The sequence below is a fragment of the Haliotis rubra genome, unplaced genomic scaffold (assembly GCF_003918875.1).
Source record: "Haliotis rubra isolate DU_JTF1 unplaced genomic scaffold, ASM391887v1 Scf109, whole genome shotgun sequence".
Taxonomy (NCBI): Eukaryota; Metazoa; Mollusca; class Gastropoda; order Lepetellida; family Haliotidae; genus Haliotis; species Haliotis rubra.
This window is the reverse complement of record NW_025764992.1, coordinates 1,967,148-1,991,766: the sequence shown is the minus strand read 5'-3', so window position 1 is coordinate 1,991,766 and position 24,619 is coordinate 1,967,148. Positions and strand designations below refer to the sequence as shown.

Here is a 24,619-nt window from a genome sequence, read left to right as displayed (position 1 = left end):
TGAATGACAATCGTTTGGGTGGATGCAGATGTATGGCTGCCAATCAAAGGACAGATACTGAATATTGAGATGGATGCCAATTGTTTGGGTGGATGCAGATGTATGGATGCCAATCAGTGTGATAGATGCTAGATATTGAGATGGATGCCAATCGATTTTGAGATGGATGCCAATCAATCGGAAGTGGATGCAGATGATGAATATTGAGATGGATGCCAATTGTTTGGGTGGATGCAGATGTATGGATGCCAATCAGTGTGATAGATGCTAGATATTGAGATGGATGCCAATCGTTTGGGTGGATGCAGATGTATGGATGCCAATCAGTGTGATAGATGCCAGATATTGAGATGAATGCCAATTGTTTGGGTGGATGCAGATGTATGGATGCCAATCAAAGGACAGATACTGAATATTGAGATGGATGCCAATCGTTTGGGTGGATGCAGATGTATGGATGCCAATCATTTTGATAGATGCTAGATATTGAGATGCCAATGAATATTGAGATGGATGCCAATCGTTTGGGTGGATGCAGATGTATGGATGCCAATCAGTGTGATAGATGCTAGATATTGAGATGGATGCCAATGAGATGTGCCAATTGTTTGGGTGGATGCAGATGTATGGATGCCAATCACTGAATATTGTGATAGATGCTAGATATTGAGGAATATTGAGATGGCCAATTGTTTGGGTGGATGCAGATGTATGGATGCCAATCAAGGGATAGATACTGAATATTGAGATGGATGCCAATTGCCAATTGTTTGGGTGGATGCAGATGTATGGATGCCAATCAAAGGGACAGATACTGAATATTGAGATGGATGCCAATCGTTTGGGTGGATGCAGATGTATGAATGCCAATCAAAGGACAGATACTGAATATTGAGATGGATGCCAATCGTTTGGGTGGATGCAGATGTATGGATGCCAATCAAAGGACAGATACTGAATATTGAGATGGATGCCAATCGTTTGGGTGGATGCAGATGTATGGATGCCAATCAAAGGACAGATACTGAATATTGAGATGGATGCCAATCGTTTGGGTGGATGCAGGTGTATGGATGCCAATCAAGGGACAGATACTGAATGTTGAGATGGATGACAATCATTTGGATAGATGCTAGATATTGAGATGGATGCCAATACTTGGAGTAGATGCCAATATATTTAAGAAATACAGTTCGCTCTACCACCATGTATAGTGTAATAAAGCACACTTTCGCCCTGAACTATTATAGTTAAAGCACGAGGACGCACGTGGACGATGCCAAATTTAATACTTTCTAGGGGTAATTACGATTAATCTAAGGCAGAAAACAAACGATGGTGTCGGTGACCTAAATTAAGAATCCTCGCAGAGGGCTAACTGGCGAGCTGTTCTATTTATGTGTCTGCCCCCCTACGTTAAGATGAACATTACCAGAAAATACAAACGATAAACAATTTGACGACGGTTTACATTCGGATTAAATATCTTCTCTAAATTATTTTATTTACATCTGTGATTAACGTAAACCATATGGGGCAATATGAACGTCGCATTTCTACTGCCAAAGTAAGTTTAGATCAGTACATTCAGATGAAGCTGAGTAGTCAAGCGACATTCCACGATTGCATTAAAAACGTTACCGTGTCGCTGAAAACTTGTGAGACGAATTGAGACATTTAAAACATTGGAAAACATAAACGTAATGTTTCCACCAGTGATATTAGCTGCGTGAAGCAACTGCAAACCAAGAAACGGGATGCAACGGAGTAGTTTACTGTAGGAGGCTGAACGAGGCGATGGCAATGGACATGCATTGTGACGTCGCTTACATTGTGACGTAATGCATAATTGTTCGCTAACGAGGGGGCAGACTAGAATGGCATTACATTGTGACGTAATGCAGAAAGTGCACATTATCGTCTGATAAAGTACTGTTGGCGCCTTTGATCTTTCACCGAAGTATCTTAGAAATACTACTACCCATCAAAAGTTTAGACTCACTATATGTTATGCATATATGTGTTGTTACATCGAAGATGAATTTCTCCACTAACTTTGGGGAACAAACTGCAAACTTTATGCAGATGACTTGCACGAGGATCATGCATTAAATTGCCAAAAACATGTGCAAATATCGTGCATGTGAACAGCGGTGTTGTGGTGTAAAATTTTGTTAAAACTTTGCCAATTTTCACTCAGTTTCATAATTGTTTTAACCCATGACAATAATCTTTTCAACGTTACCAATTTGTTTTACAATACATCAGTTCATGTGTAAACAGTACCTTTAAACAGTATGGAAAAGTTTGCAAAATCAAGTTTAGAAGACTTGACTTAAGTAAGTGGCTACATTTACACTAGTGAGTCTAAACATTTGATGGGGAGTGTAGATGACAATCAAGGAGATGGATGATATAGAGATAGATGCTAATCATTAGGGTGGGTGCCAATGTGTAGAGTGGATGAGTATATACAGATTATGTGCCTTAATATGAGCTGGGCACCAATATCTGAAGTAGGCCTGATATATGCAGTGGATGCCAAGATATGGACTGAGTTCAGTATGTGTGATTTTTGCCGAAATATGGACTGGGTGCCAATATCTGGGTTGTGTGCTGATGTGTCGGTGCCAACATATCAACTGGGATTGTGAGCTGGAAGATGGGGTGCATGCTGATAAAAGATGTGTGTGTCGATATATTAGCTGGGATTGTGAGCTGGAAGATGGGGTGCATGCTGATAAAAAGATGTGTGTTGATATATTGCTGAAGATGCTGGAAGGTGCATGCTGATAAAAGATGTGTGTGTCGATATATTAGCTGGGATTGTGAGCTGGAAGATGGGGTGCATGCTGATAAAAGATGTGTGTGTCGATATATTAGCTGGGATTGTGAGCTGGAAGATGGGGTGCATGCTGATAAAAGATGTGTGTGTCGATATATTAGCTGGGATTGTGAGCTGGAAGATGGGGTGCATGCTGATAAAAAGAGATGTGTGATATATATTAGCTGGGATTGTGAGCTGGAAGATGGGGTGCATGCTGATTAAAAGATGTGATGGGGTGTCGATATATTTAGCTGGGATTGTGAGCTGGAAGATGGGGTGCATGCTGATAAAACATTAGATGTGTGTGTCGATATATTAGCTGGGATTGTGAGCTGGAAGATGGGGTGCATGCTGATAAAAGATGTGTGTGTCGATATATTAGCTGGGATTGTGAGCTGGAAGATGGGGTGCATGCTGATAAAAGATGTGTGTGTCGATATATTTGCTGGGATTGTGAGCTAGAAGATGGGGTGCATGCTGACATTAGATGTGTGTGTCGATATATTAGCTGGGATTGTGAGCTGGAAGATGGGGTGCATGCTGACATTAGATGTGTGTGTCTGTCAATGTGTACGGGCTGAAGGGGAACACAGGGTTGATGCCCAAGATTGTGGAGGCTACTGTTCCTCATAGATAAAGTTACGCAAACTTGGAAATATCAATAGTTCGAAGAAATGAGCTTGCCACGTTTGTCAGGCGTCTTAGTGAGGCCTGGCGTTACTTCTTTGACTCCAGCAGGAGAAAACACAAGAAATGCTGTCACTATCTGTATGAAACATGCAGTTGTGCACCTTGTTTGTTATCCATTAATCATCATTTCATATGCAGTCCTATTGGGAAGTTCCAGATTGGATGTAGTTTTTTCCTTGTTTACCACAGGCACGAAGTTTACTAAGGCAATGACGAATGAGGTGTTAATGTTTCTGTAATCCATTTAGCTCTGCTTTACTTCAATTTTTGTGTATTTTGTTTAAAAAGAAATCCCTTCCTGTCATGTCTGGTTGAAATGGATTGTTGAGCTTGCGACAGCACGGATGGTGGACATGCCTCTCCTGTCGCTCTCCAACATGCCAATTATCGAGCAGATTCCCAGCCTGGTCGCTGTCAGTGGCTCTCCCGCTGTCATTTCAGCCAGATAGGGTGGTGTCAAAAAATGACCAAAATACAGGCTTAAGGAAATATTGACATGGGCTCTGGTGAATGATCACTGGGACTAACTTTGGATTTCCCACCTGTGTTTTCAGCACGTGAAGAGGTATTAATGTGGGGTGTCGTACAGAGTGGCGAAGACCCGCCCCAAACTCCGAGTGATGGCTGAGGGCTGGTGTTTGGAAGAGGGGAATCGAGGCGACTCGTCAGAGGGGCCGGATGGTGGACTTGGTGACCGGTTTGCGCACTTCACCATCCGCAAACAGACATCTTACAGGTACACTTTCAGGATGTTTCCCTGTCAGTTGATAAGTGTTATACATTGTTGTATTTCCTAGATCTCAGTTGTTTCATGGGTAGATTGTCTGCCCGCACACTAGAAAGTAAGTAGTTCAATCCCAGATAAGTGTTATACAATGTTGTATTTCCTAGATCTCAGTTGTTTCATGGGTAGACTAGAAAGTAAGTAGTTCAATCCCAGATAAGTGTTATACATTGTTGTATTTCCTAGATCTCAGTTGTTTTTCCTAGATGTCAGTAGTTTCATGGGATAGATTTGTCTGATCTCCCATGGGTAGCACACTAGAAAGTAAGTAGTTCAATCCCAGATAAGTGTTATACATTGTTGTATTTCCTAGATCTCAGTTGTTTCATGGGTAGATTGTCTGCCCACACACTAGAAAGTAAGTAGTTCAATCCCAGATAAGTGTTATACATTGTTGTATTTCCTAGATCTCAGTTGTTTCATGGGTAGATTGTCTGCCCGCACACTAGAAAGTAAGTAGTTCAATCCCAGATAAGTGTTATACATTGTTGTATTTCCTAGATCTCAGTTGTTTCATGGGTAGATTGTCTGCCCACACACTAGAAAGTAAGTAGTTCAATCCCAGATAATAAGTGTTATACATTGTTTTGTATTTCCTAGATCTCAGTTGTTTCATGGGTAGATTGTCATGTAGATTGTCTGCCCTCACACTAGAAAGTAAGTAGTTCAATCCCAGATAAGTGTTATACATTGTTGTATTTCCTAGATCTCAGTTGTTTCATGGGTAGATTGTCTGCCCGCACACTAGAAAGTAAGTAGTTCAATCCCAGATAAGTGTTATACATTGTTGTATTTCCTAGATCTCAGTTGTTTCATGGGTAGATTGTCTGCCCGCACACTAGAAAGTAAGTAGTTCAATCCCAGATAAGTGTTATACATTGTTGTTGTATTTCCTGTTGTTTCATGGGTAGATTGTGTTTCATGGGTAGTAATAGTTCAATCCCAGATAAGTGTTATACATTGTTGTATTTCCTAGATCTCAGTTGTTTCATGGGTAGATTGTCTGCCCGCACACTAGAAAGTAACAGTTCAATCCCAGTAAGTGTTATACATTGTTGTATTTCCTAGATCTCAGTTGTTTCATGGGTAGATTGTCTCATAAGTTGTTCAATCCCAGATAAGTGTTTCATATCAGATTGTCTGTTGTTGTATTTCCTAGATCTCAGTTGTTTCATGGGTATGGGTGCCCAAGCACACTAGAAAGTAAGTAGTTCAATCCCAGATAAGTGTTATACATTGTTGTATTTCCTAGATCTCAGTTGTTTCATGGGTAGATTGTCTGCCCGCACACTAGAAAGTAAGTAGTTCAATCCCAGATAAGTGTTATACATTGTTGTATTTCCTAGATCTCAGTTGTTTCATGGGTAGATTGTCTGCCCACACACTAGAAAGTAAGTAGTTCAATCCCAGATAAGTGTTATACATTGTTGTATTTCCTAGATCTCAGTTGTTTCATGGGTAGATTGTCTGCCCTCACACTAGAAACTAGAAAGTAAGTAGTTCAATCCCAGATAAGTGTTATACATTGTTGTATTTCCTAGATCTCAGTTGTTTCATGGGTAGATTGTCTGCCATGGCACACTAGAAAGTAAGTAGTTCAATCCCAGATAAGACATTGTTGTATTTCCTAGATCTCAGTTGTTTCATGGGTAGATTGTCTATACACTGTTGTATTTCCTAGTGATACATTGTTGTAGTTAGATCTCAGTTGTTTCATGGGTAGATTGTCTGCCCGCACACTAGAAAGTAAGTAGTTCAATCCCAGATAAGTGTTATACATTGTTGTATTTCCTAGATCTCAGTTGTTTCATGGGTAGATTGTCTGCCCGCACACTAGAAAGTAAGTAGTTCAATCCCAGATAAGTTGTTTCATGGGTAGATTGTTGTTGTATTTCCTAGAGTTCTCAGATTGTTTCATGTTGGTAGATTCAGTTCTGCCCATGGGTAGATTGTCTGCCCACACACTAGAAAGTAAGTAGTTCAATCCCAGATAAGTGTTATACATTGTTGTATTTCCTAGATCTCAGTTGTTTCATGGGTAGATTGTCTGCCCGCACACTAGAAAGTAAGTAGTTCAATCCCAGATAAGTGTTATACATTGTTGTATTTCCTAGATCTCAGTTGTTTCATGGGTAGATTGTCTGCCCGCACACTAGAAAGTAAGTAGTTCAATCCCAGATAAGTGTTATACATTGTTGTATTTCCTAGATCTCAGTTGTTTCATGGGTAGATTGTCTGCCCACACACACTAGAAAGTAAGTAGTTCAATCCCAGATAAGTGTTATACATTGTTGTATTTCCTAGATCTCAGTTGTTTCATGGGTAGATTGTCTGCCCCAGATAAGTGTTATACATTGTTGTACACTAGAAAGTAAGTAGTTCAATCCCAGATAAGTGTTATACATTGTTGTATTTCCTAGATCTCAGTTGTTTCATGGGTAGATTGTCTGCCCGCACACTAGAAAGTAAGTAGTTCAATCCCAGATAAGTGTTATACATTGTTGTATTTCCTAGATCTCAGTTGTTTCATGGGTAGATTGTCTGCCCGCACACTAGAAAGTAAGTAGTTCAATCCCAGATAAGTGTTATACATTGTTGTATTTCCTAGATCTCAGTTGTTTCATGGGTAGATTGTCTGCCCAGATACACACTGAGAAAGTAAGTAGTTCAATCCCAGATACACACACCTAATACTCACAGACACATATACTGGTTAGAACGTTACTGGGTGAAATATTGAAATTGAATTTACTGTCTCATCACTCATTGGTTGCTCTCCCCCTGTGTCTCAACACTCATTGGTTGTTCTCTCCCACTGTCTCATCACTCATTGGCTGCTCTCCCACTGTCTCATCAGTGATTGGTTGCTCTCCCACTGTGTCTCATCATTCATTGGCTGATCTCCCACTGTGTCTCATCATTCATTGGCTGATCTCCCACTGTGTCTCATCACTCATTGGCTGCTCTCCCACTGTGTCTCATCACTCATTGGCTGCTCTCCCACTGTGTCTCATCACTCTTTGGTCCCTCTCCCACTGTGACTCATCACTCATTGGCTGCTCTCCCACTGTGTCTCATCATTCATTGGCTGATCTCCCACTGTGTCTCATCACTCATTGGCTGCTCTCCCCTGTGTCTCATCACTCATTGGTTGCTCTCCCCTGTGTCTCATCACTCATTGGTTGCTCTCCCACTGTGTGTCATCACTCATTGGCTGCTCTCCCACTGTGTCTCATCACTCATTGGTTGCTCTCCCACTGTGTGTCATCACTCATTGGTTGCTCTCCCACTGTGTCTCATCACTCATTGGTTGCTCTCCCACTGTGTCTCATCTTTCATTGGTTGCTCTCCCACTGTGTGTCATCACTCATTGGCTGCTCTCCCACTGTGTCTCATCATTCATTGGCTGATCTCCCACTGTGTCTCATCACTCATTGGCTGATCTCCCATTGTCCCATCACTCATTGGCTGCCCTCCCACTGTGACTCATCAATTATTGGCTGCTCTCCCACTGTGTCTCATCACTCATTGGCTGCTCTCCCACTGTGTCTCATCACTCATTGGCTGCTCTCCCACTGTGTCTCATCACTGATTGGTTGCTCTCCCACTGGGTCTCATCACTCATTGGCTGCTCTCCCCCTGTGTCTCATCATTCATTGGCTGATCTCCCATTGTCCCATCACTTATTGGCTGCCCTCCCACTGTGACTCATCAATTATTGGCTCCTCTCCCACTGTGTCTCATAACTCATTAGCTGATCTCCCACTGTGTCTCATCACTCATTGGCTGCTCTCCCACTGTGTCTCATCACTCATTAGCTGATCTCCCACTGTGTCTCATCACTCATTAGCTGATCTCCCACTGTGACTCATCACTGATTGGTTGCTCTACCACTGGGTCTCATCACTCATTGGTTGCTCTCCCCCTGTGTGTCATCATTCATTGGCTGATCTGCCATTGTCCCATCACTTATTGGCTGCCCTCCCACTGTGACTCATCAATTATTGGCTGCTCTCCCACTGTGTCTCATCACTCATTGGCTGCTCTCCCACTGTGTCTCATCACTCATTGGCTGCTCTCCCACTGTGTCTCATCACTCATTGGCTGATCTCCCACTGTGTCTCATCACTGATTGGCTGCTCTCCCACTGTGTCTCATCACTCACTGGCTGCTCTCCCACTGTGTCTCACCATTCATTGGCTGATCTCCCATTGTCCCATCACTCATTGGCTGCCCTCCCACTGTGACTCATCAATTATTGGCTGCTCTCCCACTGTGTCTCATCACTCATTGGCTGCTCTCCCACTGTGTCTCATCACTCATTGGCTGATCTCCCACTGTGTCTCATCACTCATTGCTTGCTCTCTCACTGTGTTTAATCACTCATTGGTTGTTCTTCCACTGTGTGTCATCACTCTTTGGATGCTCTCCCCCTGTGTCTCATCACTCATTGGCTGCTCTCCCACTGTGTCTCATCACTCATTGGTTGCTCTCCCACTGTGTCTCATCACTCACTGGCTGCTCTCCCACTGTGTCTCATCATTCATTGGCTGATCTCCCATTGTCCCATCACTCATTGGCTGCCCTCCCACTGTGACTCATCAATTATTGGCTGCTCTCCCACTGTGTCTCATCACTCATTGGCTGATCTCCCACTGTGTCTCATCACACTTTGGTCCCTCTCCCACTGTGACTCATCACTGATTGGTTGCTCTCCCACTGTGTCTCATCATTCATTGGCTGATCTCCCACTGTGTCTCATCACTCATTGGCTGCTCTCCCACTGTGTCTCATCACTCATTGGCTGCCCTCCCACTGTGACTCATCACTCATTGGCTGCTCTCCCACTGTGTCTCATTACTCATTGGCTGATCTCCCACTGTGTCTCATCACTCATTGGTTGCTCTCCCACTGTGTCTCATCACTCATTGGTTGCTCTCCCACTGTGTCTCATCACTCATTGGCTGCTCTCCCACTGTGTCTCATCACTCATTGGCTGCTCTCCCACTGTGTCTCATCACTCATTAGGTGCTCTCCCATTGTCCCATCACTCATTGGCTGCCCTCCCACTGTGACTCATCAATTATTGGCTGCTCTCCCACTGTGTCTCATAACTCATTAGCTGATCTCCCCCTGTGTCTCATCACTCATTGGCTGCTCTCCCACTGTGTCTCATCACTCATTGGTTGATCTCCCCTGTGTCTCATCACTCATTGGCTGCTCTCCCACTGTGTCTCATCACTCATTGGTTGCTCTCCCACTGTGTCTCATCACTCATTGGTTGCTCTCCCACTGTGTCTCATCACTCATTGGTTGCTCTCCCACTGTGTCTCATCACTCATTGGTTGCTCTCCCACTGTGTCTCATCACTCATTGGCTGATCTCCCACTGTGTCTCATCACTCATTGGTTGCTCTCCCACTGGGCCTCATCACTCATTGGCTGCTCTCCCACTGTGTCTCATCACTCATTGGCTGCTCTCCCACTGTGTCTCATCACTCATTGGTTGCTCTCCCACTGGCCTCATCACTCATTGGTTGCTCTCCCACTGTGTCTCATCACTCATTGGTTGCTCTCCCACTGTGTCTCATCACTCATTGGCTGCTCTCCCACTGTGTCTCATCATTCATTGGCTGATCTCCCATTGTCCCATCACTCATTGGCTGCCCTCCCACTGTGACTCATCAATCATTGGCTGCTCTCCCACTGTGTCTCATCACTCATTGGCTGATCTCCCACTGTGTCTCATCACTCATTGGCTGCTCTCCCTGTGTCTCATCACTCATTGGCTGTTCTGCTCCCACTGTGTGTTCATCACTCATTGGCTGCTCTCCCACTGTGTCTCATCATTCATTGGCTGATCTCCCATTGTCCCATCACTCATTGGCTGCCCTCCCACTGTGACTCATCAATCATTGGCTGCTCTCCCACTGTGTCTCATAACTCATTGGCTGCTCTCCCACTGTGTCTCATCACTCATTGGCTGCTCTCCCACTGTGTCTCATCACTCATTGGCTGATCTCCCACTGTGTCTCATCACTCATTGGTTGCTCTCCCACTGTGTCTCATCACTCATTGGCTGCTCTCCCACTGTGTCTCATCACTCATTGGCTGCTCTCCCACTGTGTCTCATCACTCATTGGCTGCTCTCCCACTGTGTCTCATCACTCATTGGTTGCTCTCCCACTGGTCTCATCACTCATTGGCTGCTCTCCCAATGTGTCTCATCATTCATTGGCTGATCTCCCATTGTCCCATCACTCATTTGCTGCCCTCCCACTGTGACTCATCAATTATTGACTGCTCTCCCACTGTGTCTCATTACTCATTGGCTGATCTCCCACTGTGTCTCATCACTCATTGGCTGCTCTCCCACTGTGTCTCATCACTCATTGGGTGCTCTCTCCCATTGTCTCATCACTCATTGGCTGATCTCCCACTGTGACTCATCAATTATTGGCTGCTCTCCCACTGTGTCTCATCACTCATTGGCTGATCTCCCCTGTGTCTCATCACTCATTGGCTGCTCTCCCACTGTGTCTCATCACTCATTGGTTGATCTCCCACTGTGTCTCATCACTCATTGGCTGCTCTCCCATTGTGTCTCATCACTCATTGGCTGATCTCCCACTGTGTCTCATCACTCATTGGCTGCTCTCCCACTGTGTCTCATCACTCATTGGTTGTTCTTCCACTGTGTGTCATCACTCATTGGTTGCTCTCCCACTGTGTCTCATCACTCATTGGCTGCTCTCCCACTGTGTCTCATCACTCATTGGCTGATCTCCCACTGTGTCTCATCACTCATTGGCTGATCTCCCACTGTGTCTCATCACTCATTGGCTGCTCTCTCACTGTGTTTAATCACTCATTGGTTGTTCTTCCACTGTGTCTCATCACTCATTGGCTGATCTCCCACTGTGTCTCATCACTCATTGGTCCCTCTCCCACTGTGTCTCATCACTCATTGGTTGCTCTCCCACTGTGTCTCATCAATCATTGGCTGATCTCCCACTGTGTCTCATCACTCTTTGGTTCCTCTCCCACTGTGTCTCGTCACTCATTGGTTGCTCTCCCCCTGTGTCTCATCATCACTCACTGGTTCCTCTCTCTAATCTCTCCCTTGTTCATTGGTAATGACTCAATAACCTATCTACCAATGTATACTTGTCAGTTTAATTAGTACCTTAAGATGGAAGTCAGTGATATTCTAACTTGCAATATTTGAAATTGATCTACTTCCAAGATTAAAGACAGACAAGTTTAGATCTAAATGACTTCAGTCAAGAATCCTCAGGCTGCTAACTAGTCCAGGCCAGGCCCCCTCTAACAGGGTCCTAATGGTGCACCTTGTTTTTGTAAAACAACTGAAGAAAATATCACAAACATATCATTAGTCAAATCTTTTCATGAAAGACTAACATGTTTGTAAAAGAATTATGTGTTCATTTTTAAATCCCTAAGGTTAAATTAACATGTTACTGTTTGTCGCAATCATATTAAAATCTCATAAAAGTTGTTTATAAATAGAACTACAGAACAAAATCAGTTTGCTTTTGGTATTTGGGAACAACATCTGTGGAACTGAATGTAAAGCAGAACCATCTGTCTTCACATTTCCTAATGGCTGTTATCCTGTGACCCAACCACCCCCATCAAGACCGTTCTTTAAGTGATGGCCCTCAGTTCTGGGACAACCAGGAATACTGCAATAAAAGGCAAAATGAACTCCTATTGTATCACTTATCGTCCTGTTCTTTATATATGATGTATTTTGGAACGTTTGATCGGAAGGGCACCACCTGGTGAAGGTATTGACCAGTCAACATCTCCACGGATTTCTGACTTTGATGTTCGCGAGCCGTTATTTGGCACCAGCTGCTCGGAGTGTCCTACTATTTGTGTTACAGCCTTGGACCAGGTCATTAGAGACATGTTACCGTCGTTACATGTAGCACCACACAGCTGATGAATGATGGGTGTCCCCTTAATCAGCTGATCAACGTATCGTTTATCACGCCGAGATTTGCCGGGAACAAGAGATGGGATGAGGATGCTGGATATTATCATGTGCTGGAGACAGATCTATCATATTGAAGTTATGTGTTGTTGACTTCGGTTATGTTATTGATCAAGAACCGACCGAGACCACTTTTACCATGTCTAAGACATATTCCAACTTTGTTCTACAAGATGGTTTTCTTGAAGAGATTAATCTAGTTGTTACTGTGTACATATGCACTCACCAGTTTACTTGTATATCTAATAATAAATAGTATTGCATAAAATCCAATGGATCCTTTTTATAATCCTGATTTTTAAAATTGAAGCTTTAAGGTTCTCTTGATTCAATTATCATATCAGAAAGCATCAAACCAGGAAGTGCATGAACATTTTACAAATTTCTCTCATTATTGCAGCATTTAAGATTAAACTTGAGTGAGTGAGTGAGAGAGTGAGTGAGTTTAGGTTTACATCCAGCAATATGGCAGTAGTCTGTAAATAATCGAGTCTGACCAGACAATCCAGTGATCAACAGCATGAGCATCGATCTACGCAACTGGGATACGATGACGTGTCCACCAAGTCAGCGAGTCTGACCACCTGATCCTTTTAGTCGCCTCTTATGACAAGCATGGGTTACTGAAGATCAATTCTATCCCGGATCTTCAGGTCATTATATTACTGTTAAAAGTTGGACTCCAAACAAACAAAGGCTATATTTTTTCCTTTTGCAGTGATTGAGTACAAAGGGTTTGGTTCAAAAATTATCTTGAGCTTCACAGATATATACTTCTCAACAAAGTTTAGACTCACTATTGTAAATATAGCCACTTACTTCAGGCAACTGTTCTAAACTAAATTTTTCAAAATGTGCCATACTGTTTAAAGGTACTGTTTACACATGAACTGATGTATTGTAAAACAAATTGGTAACGTTGATAAGATTATTGTCATGAGTTCAGTAAATGATGAAAACCAGTGAAAATTGGCGAATTCTTAACAAAACTTTACACCACAACGCAGCTGTTCACATGCACGATATTTGGAAATGCCTTTCAGCAATTTGATGCATGATCCTCGTGCAATTCATCTGCATTAAGTTTGGTTCCCCCAAGTTAGTGGCGAAATCAATCTTTGATGTAACCATATATATACATCACATATAGTGAGTGTTTTCATTGAGTCTAAACTTTTGAAGAGAAGTATATTTTAATTTTCACGATGTACCGTGGTCAGTGGTTTAAAAAGTCCATAAAATTCCTCCAAGTAAGTAAAATACCATAAAAATCATATTCATGGTTAACAACACCATAGTGGTTTTCATTTAGAAGTGTTTAATTACCTATGTATTGGGTAGCTAAAGTTTACGAGAAAAGGTCACTTAACTCAGAGGGAACCTGTGAGGATAACAGGTCGGAATATGTATTTGATGCTTGTTAATCCCAAGAAGATTCCAGGTTAAGGCAGGTCCCTAGTCTGTCGTACAGACCCTGAAGCAAATATATCCAAGAAAGCCCATGCAGGTCTAGGAAATGTGTCAAGTCGAGATTTCCTCAGCTTCTGAAAATGAAGAAAGTCACAGGGCTCCTTTTCATTATATTTTTTTATTTTTGCTATTAACTTTTTCTGTAAAATATGATCATTTCAGAGACTAGTTGTTAGTCTAGCAGGTCTCCAGCATCTCATGCTGGTCTTTAGGTAAATAAGTGAGGTGAGGTGAAATTGGGTTTAACGTCGTGCTTGAGAATATTTCCCTCATGTGACGACGTGCATGCGTGTGTATGTGTATGTGTATGTCCGGCTGCTTGTACTAGCCCAGACTTAAGCTGGTTTTATAGTGCCAGCCCACTGAGATACCATGCTGCAGTGAAGCATGAATACCCCACTCAGACACAGTATACTGACTCCGAGCCGACCAGTCCTTGTTGTACCCATTAATGCCGAGAGCCAGGCAAGGACCAACAAGTACCATATTTTAACGTCTTTTGGTAGGACGCGGTCAGGGATCGAACCCGCGACCTTCCGCTCTGGGCGGACGCTCTAACCACTACACCACGGATGCGGTCTAGGTAAATAAGTGGATTGGTTGGTTAGGATTAATGACATGGTTGATTGCGTGTCATCGTAACACAGTATTGTTTACAGACCGCCATCATATTGCTGGAATACTTTAACCAGCTGTTTTCATCAAAATGGTATATTTTCACTGGAATTTTCAATAAAAAAATGACCTTAACTGACTATTTGTAAAGAAAATAATTGCGTCTCTTGAAGCAATGTAATGGTCTTAAGTGGATTGGTTGGTTGGAAAAGATCTCTTGAACCAACGAGAGAAGTAACAGTTCTTGAAGAAAATTCCCAGCAACTTCTTTTCATAATCTGAGTATAGGGTATGTTCACCAGTTAAAGACTTTCAATTTTTGGCTATCAATTTTTGGCTATATTTACACAAGTTGACACGGTTGCATGGTAAAACATAGATGGGGCATAGTCAAAGTGTCTCAAATAATGGGTGTTTAGTTTAAAACCTCCCACGAGGTAGCTGCAAGATAGATATAGATCTTTTTGCCTTCTTTATCTTCAAGTGTAATAAGATCCATTTGGAACCAGTTCTTTATTGTTCAGTTCCATGTCTCCTTTTAGCAACTGCAATGTCAGACAAGTTTGCTGTGTCGCTCGGGAGTAGGACATTGATGTACGCCTGTAAAAACTTTTCGAAGCTGAAGTTATCTGTAATGCTTGAAGCAGATAGCAATGATCCTATACTTGGAAGTGTTAATTAGCAGAGGTTAATTAGCATGTCAGAAACAATGCCAGTCGGGAAGATTGGAGACACTGGGACTATTAATAGTATAAATTGGGCGGCCATTTGATGGGAATCGAGTGTATTGATGTCCAGACTGGATCTAGCTGATGGTTAACGAGGTCTGGTAATTGTGGTGATGTCAGATAAGACTTTGTCCGTCATCTCATGAGTTTTGTGACAGATTTGTCTCATTATATGCCCTCGTTAGGATGGACACAGTTCATCAATAATCTAATTTTGATATTTCCATCTTCACAACCAGACTGTGTATTTTATGTGTTTATCTGAAGACAGGTTATTCTCACAGAATATATACACACCTAACTGGGAGGTCTTAATGAGACTGTCATTTACTCATGATGGCCGTCTGCTCATCTGTCGGTGGCTATGATTAATGGGTGTGAGATATTTATGTCTTCTTCTCCAGTTTCCTAACTAAACATGGTGTTCAGTATGGATCAGGTCTTTCTTTCTTCAAGTCTTATTTCTTGTGATGAATATTGTAGAGATGAGCACATCTGGTAGAGAAAAAAATATTTGCCATATTTCTAATATTGCATGTGTCTAGTTGCTTGAAGTTATCTTCAGATTGCAACCAATTTCATGTCTGTGTGGGATGGGTGATGATCCTTGTGGTTAGAGTGTTTGCTCATTAAACTTTTAGGCTATGGTTTGATTCCTGACACCATTGTGATCATATCTTGTTTTCCAATATGTTTCTTCTTTCATGTATAAAGGATGGATGGGTAGCCTTGTGGGTAAAGTGTTTGTTCATGAAGCTGGAAGGCATAGGTTTGATTCCTGACACCATTGTGATCATATCTTGTTTTCCAATATGTTTTTTCTTTGCTTCATGCATAAAGGATGGATGGGTAGCCTTGTGGGTAAAGTGTTTGCTCATGAAGCTGGAAGGCATAGGTTCAATTCCTGACCCCATTATAATCAGATCATATATTTCAATTTTTGTACCTCTCTGCATGAAGCAGAGTAGGGGATCTGATTTCTGTAAGATGTTTTCAGTTCCTATATAAATACAGCATCTGAAACCCTTATTTAATGTCTCCAGAAACAATGTTGCTAGAATATTGCTCAAAGCAGTGCCAAACCACGCCTCTATCTATGGAAGATACACTGTTATATTGCACAGAGCATGGGAGATACACAGTTGTAATGTACAGAGCATGGGAGATACGCAGTTGTAATGTACAGAGCATGGGAGATACGCAGTTGTTATGCACAGAGCATGGGAGATACGCAGTTGTAATGCACAGAGCATGGGAGATATGCAGTTGTAATGCACAGAGCATGGGAGATATGCAGTTGTAATGCACAGATCATGGGAGATACGCAGTTGTAAGGAATGCACAGAGCATGGGAGATACGCAGTTGTAATGCACAGAGCATGGGAGATATGCAGTTGTTATGCACAGAGCATGGGAGATACGCAGTTATGCACAGAGCATGGGAGATACGCAGTTGTAATGCACAGAGCATGGGAGATATGCAGTTGTAATGCACAGAGCATGGGAGATATGCAGTTGTAATGCACAGAGCATGGGAGATATGCAGTTGTAATGCACAGATCATGGGTTGATACACAGAGTTGTAAGGAATGCACAGAGCATGGGAGATAAACAGTTGTAATGCACAGTCATGGGAGATAGAATGCACAGAGCATGAGAGAGTGCACAGAGCTTGAGATAAACATAAGTTGTAGTGCAAAGAGCATGGGAGATATGCAGTTGTAATGCATAGAGCATGGGAGATACACAGTTGTAAGGAATGCACAGAGCATGAGATAAACATAAGTTGTAGTGCATAGACACAAGGATGAAGAACAGTTGTAGTGCAAAGAAAGTGATATTGTATCAAGAGAATGGGATGTACAACATCTATAAGGGCAACAGAATGTGAGCAGGCTTTGTGCAAGTGGAAGTATGAAAAGTAGATTCTCAGCATTTGGAAGTATTTGACATGCCCACAGGATTAGAATGCTTTATGGCTGAAAGTGAAGCCCAAGGTAGATGTTTAAAAGATTACACATTCACAGTGACAGCTTACATAGCTATAGGATCATTGCTGACCATGTGGCGTGACAGGGGTCATCAACATGGCGTGACGGGAGATCATCATACTCCGCCAGCGAGCCAAGATTAGATCATTATTCCTTCAACATCAGCTTTGTAATTAACTCCGCCATCAATAATCTCCCAAGGTTAATTGACAAATATCCCCTGCAAAACAATTTAGGGATGTATGCAGGTTATGTATGGATTTTACAAGTCTACACATCTAGCCTTCAGTTTTGTGTCCTGAGCATGTGTAGTCTTCAGGGCCTAGATTTTCTAGTCGTAAGTGCCTTACATTAACATTAACTTACGACTATCTTAGCGCTAAGAGAGCTTCGAAAATCTAGGCCCAGGCTTGTGTCTTTGAATCTGTTGACTCCAGAAGTACAGTCTTTGAGTCTGTTGACTCCAGAAGTACAGTCTTTGAATCTGTTGACTCCAGAAGTACAGTCTTTGAGTCTGTTGACTCCAGAAGTACAGTCTTTGAATCTGTTGACTCCAGAAGTACAGTCTTTGAATCTGTTGACTCCAGAAGTACAGTCTTTGAGTCTGTTAACTCCAGAAGTACAGTCTTTGAGTCTGTTGACTCCAGAAGTACAGTCTTTGAGTCTGTTAACTCCAGAAGTACAGTCTTTGAGTCTGTTAACTCCAGAAGTACAGTCTTTGAATCTGTTGACTCCAGATGCTGTCCCATGAGTGTTCTGTGCATTATCTGTTGACTACAGTCTTTGAATCTGTTGACTCCAGAAGTACAGTCTTTGAGTCTGTAGACTCCAGAAGTACAGTCTTTGAATCTGTTGACTCCAGAAATACAGTCTTTGAGTCTGTTGACTCCAGAAGTACATTCTTCTAGTCTGATGTACAGTGTTCTAGTCTGTTGACTCGATATGTAGAGTGTTCTAGTCTGTTTACTGCAGAAGTACATTGTTCTAGTCTGATGTATATTGTTCTAATCTGTTTACTCGATATGTAGAGTGTTCTAGTCTGTTGTTCTATACCAGAAAACAAAAATAATAGTACATTACTGATCAAATTGTAACCTTCTTTTAAACTAATTCTGAGGGGACTTAATAAGCATCTTTTAGATTTTTTCACCTGCTAATTCAACTATAATTTTTTAAGTTGATTTTCTATGAGATATTTCTGGTTTCTTGAGTTAAATTTTCATGGCAAGTTTTAAAAAAAACAGGAGGAATTGGTTCTTTTCAAGGTTTTCATTAAATACAGAAATGTAAAAAAGCTTCAAGCTTCATTAGGTTCATGTGCCTTCATGTGGCGATGTGTCACTGGAGATCAACTCTCTCCTGATCAGACATTATTAGTCAGGCAGTCAGGTTGCAGTAGTTTTCCTTTCCATTTATATTTCATCTGGATGGGTAGAAACAGAATTTCTGCCAAGTTGCAGCTGTGGAATGAGACCTAAGGTACACGCTGCGATTCCAGTTAGACCTCAGGCAGTATAGAGGTTGCAATCTTTTACGCTTACCTTGACATCATCAAAGCCAGCTCATGGGATGTCAATGTCTATTTGTCTGTAGTGTAGCCTAGCGGTTATAGTGTTAGCTAACCATGTCTTAGATCCAGGTTCTATTCCACAAATGGGTACATTGTGAAAAGCCCATTTCTGGTGACTATGATATTGCTGGGTTGTTGGACTATTGCTTTAAGCACTTTGTACGTACTCACTCTCTTTCAAAAGAACTGGACGAATTATCAGTATCATGATCTTTTTCTTCATCTTCTTGGCAGCAAGTTTACTTTTCATGTTTTGAATTTCTAAATGGCAATAATAGCCCAATAAATGTACAATTCAGAGAAACTCCTTTTTTTCACAATGAAGTGAGATTATGATTTTGAAGTAACAGAAATGGCAGTTATAGCTTAGTCTTTAATGATGTGTGTGTTGGTTTTAGTTATGTTTTTACAAAAGCCTGGTGTAACCATTGATTGTCAGTAATTCCTTCGGGGTGGTGGGGTAGCCTAATGGTTAAAGCGTTGACTCGTCACGCCGAAGACCCGGGTTTCGAATCCCCACAAGGGTACAATGTGTGAAGCCCATTTCTGGTGTTCCCCGCCGTGATGTTGCTGGAATATTGCTAAAAGCGGCGTAAAACTAAACTCAGTCAGTCAGTCAGTCAGAAATTCCTTCCCTCTGGAATCAGTTTTGGCAGATAAATATGGCTGATTATTTGGTGGCGTTGATGTTTGATATTCACGGCATTCAACTCTATATGAATGTGGTTTGTTTGTTGGTTTGCTGTTTAATGCAGCACTCAGCAATATTCCAGCTATATGGCAGCAGTCTGTAATAATCAAGTCTTGACCAGACAATCCAGTGATCAACAACAGGAGCATCAGTCTACACAATTGGGATACAATGACATGTGACAACCAAGTCAGCAAGTCTGTAATCCTGACCACAATCCGGACAGAAGCATCTGTAAGTCGCCTCATGTGACAAGCATGGGTTGGAGTGTAACACTGAGCAAGTCCATGAACCGGCAAAGATCAAAGAAAGAGGCCATACAGTTAGGCTGGCTGGCTGGCTGAGTATGGCTTTACGCCGTTTTTAGCAATATTCCAGCAATATCACGCTGGGGACACCAGACATGGGACAAGGTCTGCAGTTTTAGGAAAGTGGTCTGCAGTTTTAGGAAAGTGGACTTTTGGAAAGGTCAAAATTATCAGTATGTGAAAAGCAATTATCGAACATTTTTTTGGAAGCATGAACAAGGTTTCAAAAGCTTGCTTTGTCGCTCTTAGCAGTGTTCCAGGATTATGACATCGACCCGTAAATATGTGAATCTTCATACAATCCAGTTATTCATATGAGTAATGTCCAAACAGGAAGTCACCAGGATTGAACATCCAATCCCTTTGGTTTCCATGTACTTACAAGAAGACCGCCTCCTTGGTGTAGTGGTTAGAGCGTCCAGCCCAGAGTGCGGAAGGTCGCGGGTTCGATCCCCGACTGCGTCATACCAAAAGATGTTAAAATATGGTACTTGTAGGTCCCAGCCTGGCACTTGGCATTAATGGGTACAACAAGGACTGGTCGGCTCGGAGTCAGTATAATGTGTCTGAGTGGGGTATTCATGCTTCACTGCGGCATGGTATCACAGTGGGATAGCACTATAAAACCAGCTTAAGTCTGGGCTAGTACAAGCAGCCGCACATACACATACACACGCATGCATGTCGTCATATGAGCGAAATATTCTCAAGCACGACGTTAAACCCAATTCCACCACCACCACTTACAAGAACATGAGTATTCACTTCTTCTGATTCCAAAATACTAATGCTACCAAGTGAAGAAACTCATATCATGATGTTGTCAAGTTATTGAAGGCAACAGTTAATGACGACATAACAGTATTGAAGTTTCCCAATGGCTTTCATAAAGAAATGGGTGAAACACTAAAAAATCCTGTGTTTTGTAAAAGTATTCAGTTTAGTTTGTGTGATCACTTTTTTCAGTGCTTTTATTGGGATTTATTCATTATGAATTATTTACTTGAATTGTGGCAAAGAAAACGTATAATTAAATCTGAGGATTCCCTTAGGAACAGGACATCAACAAAGATTGTAAACCAAAAGCCACTGTGTTCTTTAATCTGATTGGTTGAAAACATGATCAAATGGTATTAGATTCCCGGAAATTCGCTGCGTATTAATACATACAAACATCGCTCACACCATTGTATTGTTACGTCGTCAGCTGTGGTGACGTCATTAAAATCATATTGTGACGTAAAGTCCAAATGACGTCACAAATGAGCAGTTCCAGATGCTACCATGGGAGACAGCCGAAACGGCCGTCTGATGACATTTCACTGCTGTACCCGTACTCGATGTCAATGAGTGTAGACACAAAAACGTGTGTGGACCTTCTGGTTTACTTTTGTGTTTACAATGTCGATAAACATCATGTGTTGGCCAATTTCCGGGTGTTACTGAGTATTTGAAGCTCGGGAATATTTCATTTCAAACCTCCGGCTAACGCCGTCGGTTCCAAATGAATTCCCGTGCTTCAAATACTCAATAACACCCGGAAATTGGCCAACACATGATGTTTATCTCCTAATTGTATTGCAAGTATTTGACCTCCCATTCTCCTTGTTCAATTATCTGAAGTATCACAAGAGGAGAAACCTTGAAAGGTAGGAAGATATGGCAGCCCGTTGCTATGATTTTGGACACATTCAGTAGGGTTTGCACTCCCTTGCCACACAAGTTTAATATATACAATAAAGGTGAGCTTCTGTACCTCTTGTACTCTTGACCATATTATCGAAAAGAGGGATTCTTTGATGTTATTTGTCATTATGAAACAACAAATATATTTTTCATGCACACATTAGTAACAGATGTCACAAACTTCATATCTGATATCGTTCAGTATATGCAGGGAATTTTTCTGGCATATGATTGGATGATCTTGAAGTTAAAGGTCACTCAGGCATAACAAGGTTGCTTCAGTGCATGTTGATGGGAATATTGATGGCTGGAAAACAAGTGTACATGATCTTTAGATGGAGCGTCAAACGTTTCAACATTTGGGTGAGAAGGTCAAGGTCACTCTAACCATGTTTTAAGTGTCTTGAATTTTTTTTAATTATGTATGAAATGTAAAAAAAAATTCCATTTGGTAATGATGGATTCATAGAAACTAAATTAACACCTTTCTGATGTCATGATTGTGTCAAATGCTTGTCACTTTTAAGGTTGTTGCCTAATATTTTCTGTTCGTACATTTCTCTGACATCAATATATTTTACTTTCTATTTGTTTTAAGGAAAATTAATGTGTTAAAAACCAAGTAATATATTTTTCATTATTGACAGTTTGTGAAGCATGATATGGTACCTTTCGTCTTTAAGATACTTTCTGTAGGTATTTTTTTCTGTTCTCTTTTATTGTGTGTCAGTTGTAATTCACATGATTATTGTGTCCTGAAATTTTAAAGCTTTTAGAGTTGGCATTTGTTTCCCTTATGTAATACAAGAATAGTAGTCTTATGGGTCTCAAGGGCGTTTTTATTGCTGAAGTTCGTATTTTTCATTTTTAAATGATGCATTGAGATATCCCAATGGTGGTAAATGAGCGTTAGCTCTGGTGTAGAGCATTAACCATTCTGCTAACTGTGCCCAACGGAATGACACTTGTCAACACTGGACCTAAAACCTTTTGAATGTTCAGGAGAGATGTTGCATGTCACATCAATCTACAGATCTAGTTTTGTGTCAGATGAAGCTGTTACACGATGGAAGACGATGAAAAGCGCCCCAAGCTATGATTAGCCACAGTGGCCCCCTGTAATCCTGTTTAATGTCACCAGACTGGGATGGTTGGGTAGCCATTATCCATGTCTATTATTGTATCAGAAGTCATTCTTTTTCAGCAGACGTCATCTGCGACCATCTTGAATTCTGAGTTCAGTGTGGCTGTTGGTTGCTGTAGTTCCCATGTGGAAGGTCACAGGTTTCCTGGTGGGTGTTTTCATTGAGACAGTAGTCATCATCTTGTTGTCCATTCATTGCAAGAAAACAGGTTAATTTGTGGCTTTGTTGGTCAAAATGGCTGCTTATGGTGTTATCAGGTGATGTTTGTGAGTGGATAGATGGTTTTACTTTTGAATAAAGAGTATCACATGCTCATGGATGTCCATTATTATGGAATACAGGGGTAGTTAATTGTCTTCATTATCATGGAATAGTTAATGTCCATATTTATGGTTCAGTAAATTATCCAATACTCTGTCATGGATGTCTGTCTATTGTTATGGAATACAGGGGTAGTTAAATATCTTGGATGGAATAGTTAATTGTCATAAGCTCATGGATGTATATTATAATGGTTCTGTAGATAATCAAATATTCATTTTTATTATCAGGCATCCGTTATGATCACATGGGACAAAATATGGGACAGTTAATTACCACATACTCATGGATGTCTATTACTATGACCATTTTATCATCACATGCTCATGGGGGCGGTGGGGTAGCCTAATGGTTAAAGCGTTGGCTTGTCACGCCGAAGACCCGGGTTCGAATCCCCACATGGGCACAATGTGTGAAGCCCATTTCTGGTGTCCCCCGCCGTGATGTTGCTGGAATATTGCTAAAAGCGGCGTAAAACCAAACTCAGTCAGTCAGTCAGTCACATGCTCATGGCATCCTTTGTTGTGGTTGAGTGAGGACGTTAATATGGAGACTAATAGATTTCATAATGATTTTTCATAACGTCATAAATCATGCAGACCATTTGGACTGTAAGGCACCTTACCATACCTTGTCATGGAGTGAGTGAGTGAGTGAGTGGGGTTTTATTCCACTTGAGCAATATTCCAACAATATTATGACATGGGCCACTAGAAATGGTCTTCATTCTTCTTAACCATGTGGGGAATGCATGAAGAGCAAGTGCTTTAACCATTAGGCTTCCCTATTGCCAACCTTAATAAGTTGTTTGTTCACACACGTGTTCATTCACACCATCATTTAACTTAATCAATGATATTTGTTTTCTGATTTTTATATTCGATAAACTCTGGAAAATCTGCTTGAATATTCCATTCTAGTCGTGTATTAAGTACAGACCTGATCAATAGACAGTTTGTGACTGATGAAGAAACACGCTGGTGGTCGCCTGAAGTGGGAGTGGTGTTTGTGATTGGGATGCAAGCTGTCTTTAAATCAAGATGAATAGCAGTGGTTTGAGAAACGGATAATAACTCTTCTAGTATTCTCCCCAAGTCGTGTTTAACTAGTTATGATATTGCCATTCCATTTAGTCTCATGATTAATGCCAAACACGTCAAGTAGAGACCGGAATCGTGTCACCAACCACCCAGACGGGCCGTAAATTGTTCCTCCAATATTGAGATACCCGTATTGTCGCGACGTTCCACACCGGCCCATGCATGTCCGGACAATAATTCTCCATGAGCAAATAGATCACTTTCAGGCAGAGGATGAAGCTGAGGAAATCCATAATGGATCGTTGCTAAGTCTTATACTGGGCTGATAATGGCGATGGCATTTGATTCCATCATATTGAACAGCTTTCACAGGCCCACACACTTGAGTGTTATTTGAGATCACGGTTGATGGAGAAGGAACAGAAGGTTTTAATTCTTGGCAACATGGTCAACATTGGGTTGGTCAGCCACAAATACCCTGCTTGTGGCAGGTTGTGAGTAATGGAGAAACCTGATTAGTTGTCATTACTGAAGACGGGAGGGATGACCTTCTCCTTATCTCAACAGAATAAGGATGTAACTCGGCAATGAGGATGTAGCTTTGATGATAAAGATGTAGCCTTGTGATAAAGATGTAACTTAGTAAGGATGTAACTTGGCAATAGTTATGTAACTTTGCAATATAGGCGTAATGGCATGGGATGGTTGTACCATGGTGATACGGACGTAATGAC

General features: G+C 41.6%; 1 protein-coding gene across 2 annotated transcripts in view; it reads left to right on the top strand.

The window, feature by feature from the left end:
* Positions 1-24,619, top strand: part of LOC124282742 (diacylglycerol kinase zeta-like) — a 388,746-nt gene that overhangs the window by 104,596 nt on the left and 259,531 nt on the right. For both annotated transcript variants that reach the window (XM_046718812.1, XM_046718803.1), the window contains exon 2: positions 4,072-4,253. In XM_046718812.1, coding sequence (XP_046574768.1) covers positions 4,138-4,253 — 116 coding nt within the window. In that variant the 5' untranslated portion in view covers positions 4,072-4,137. The remainder of the gene's footprint in view (positions 1-4,071; positions 4,254-24,619) is intronic.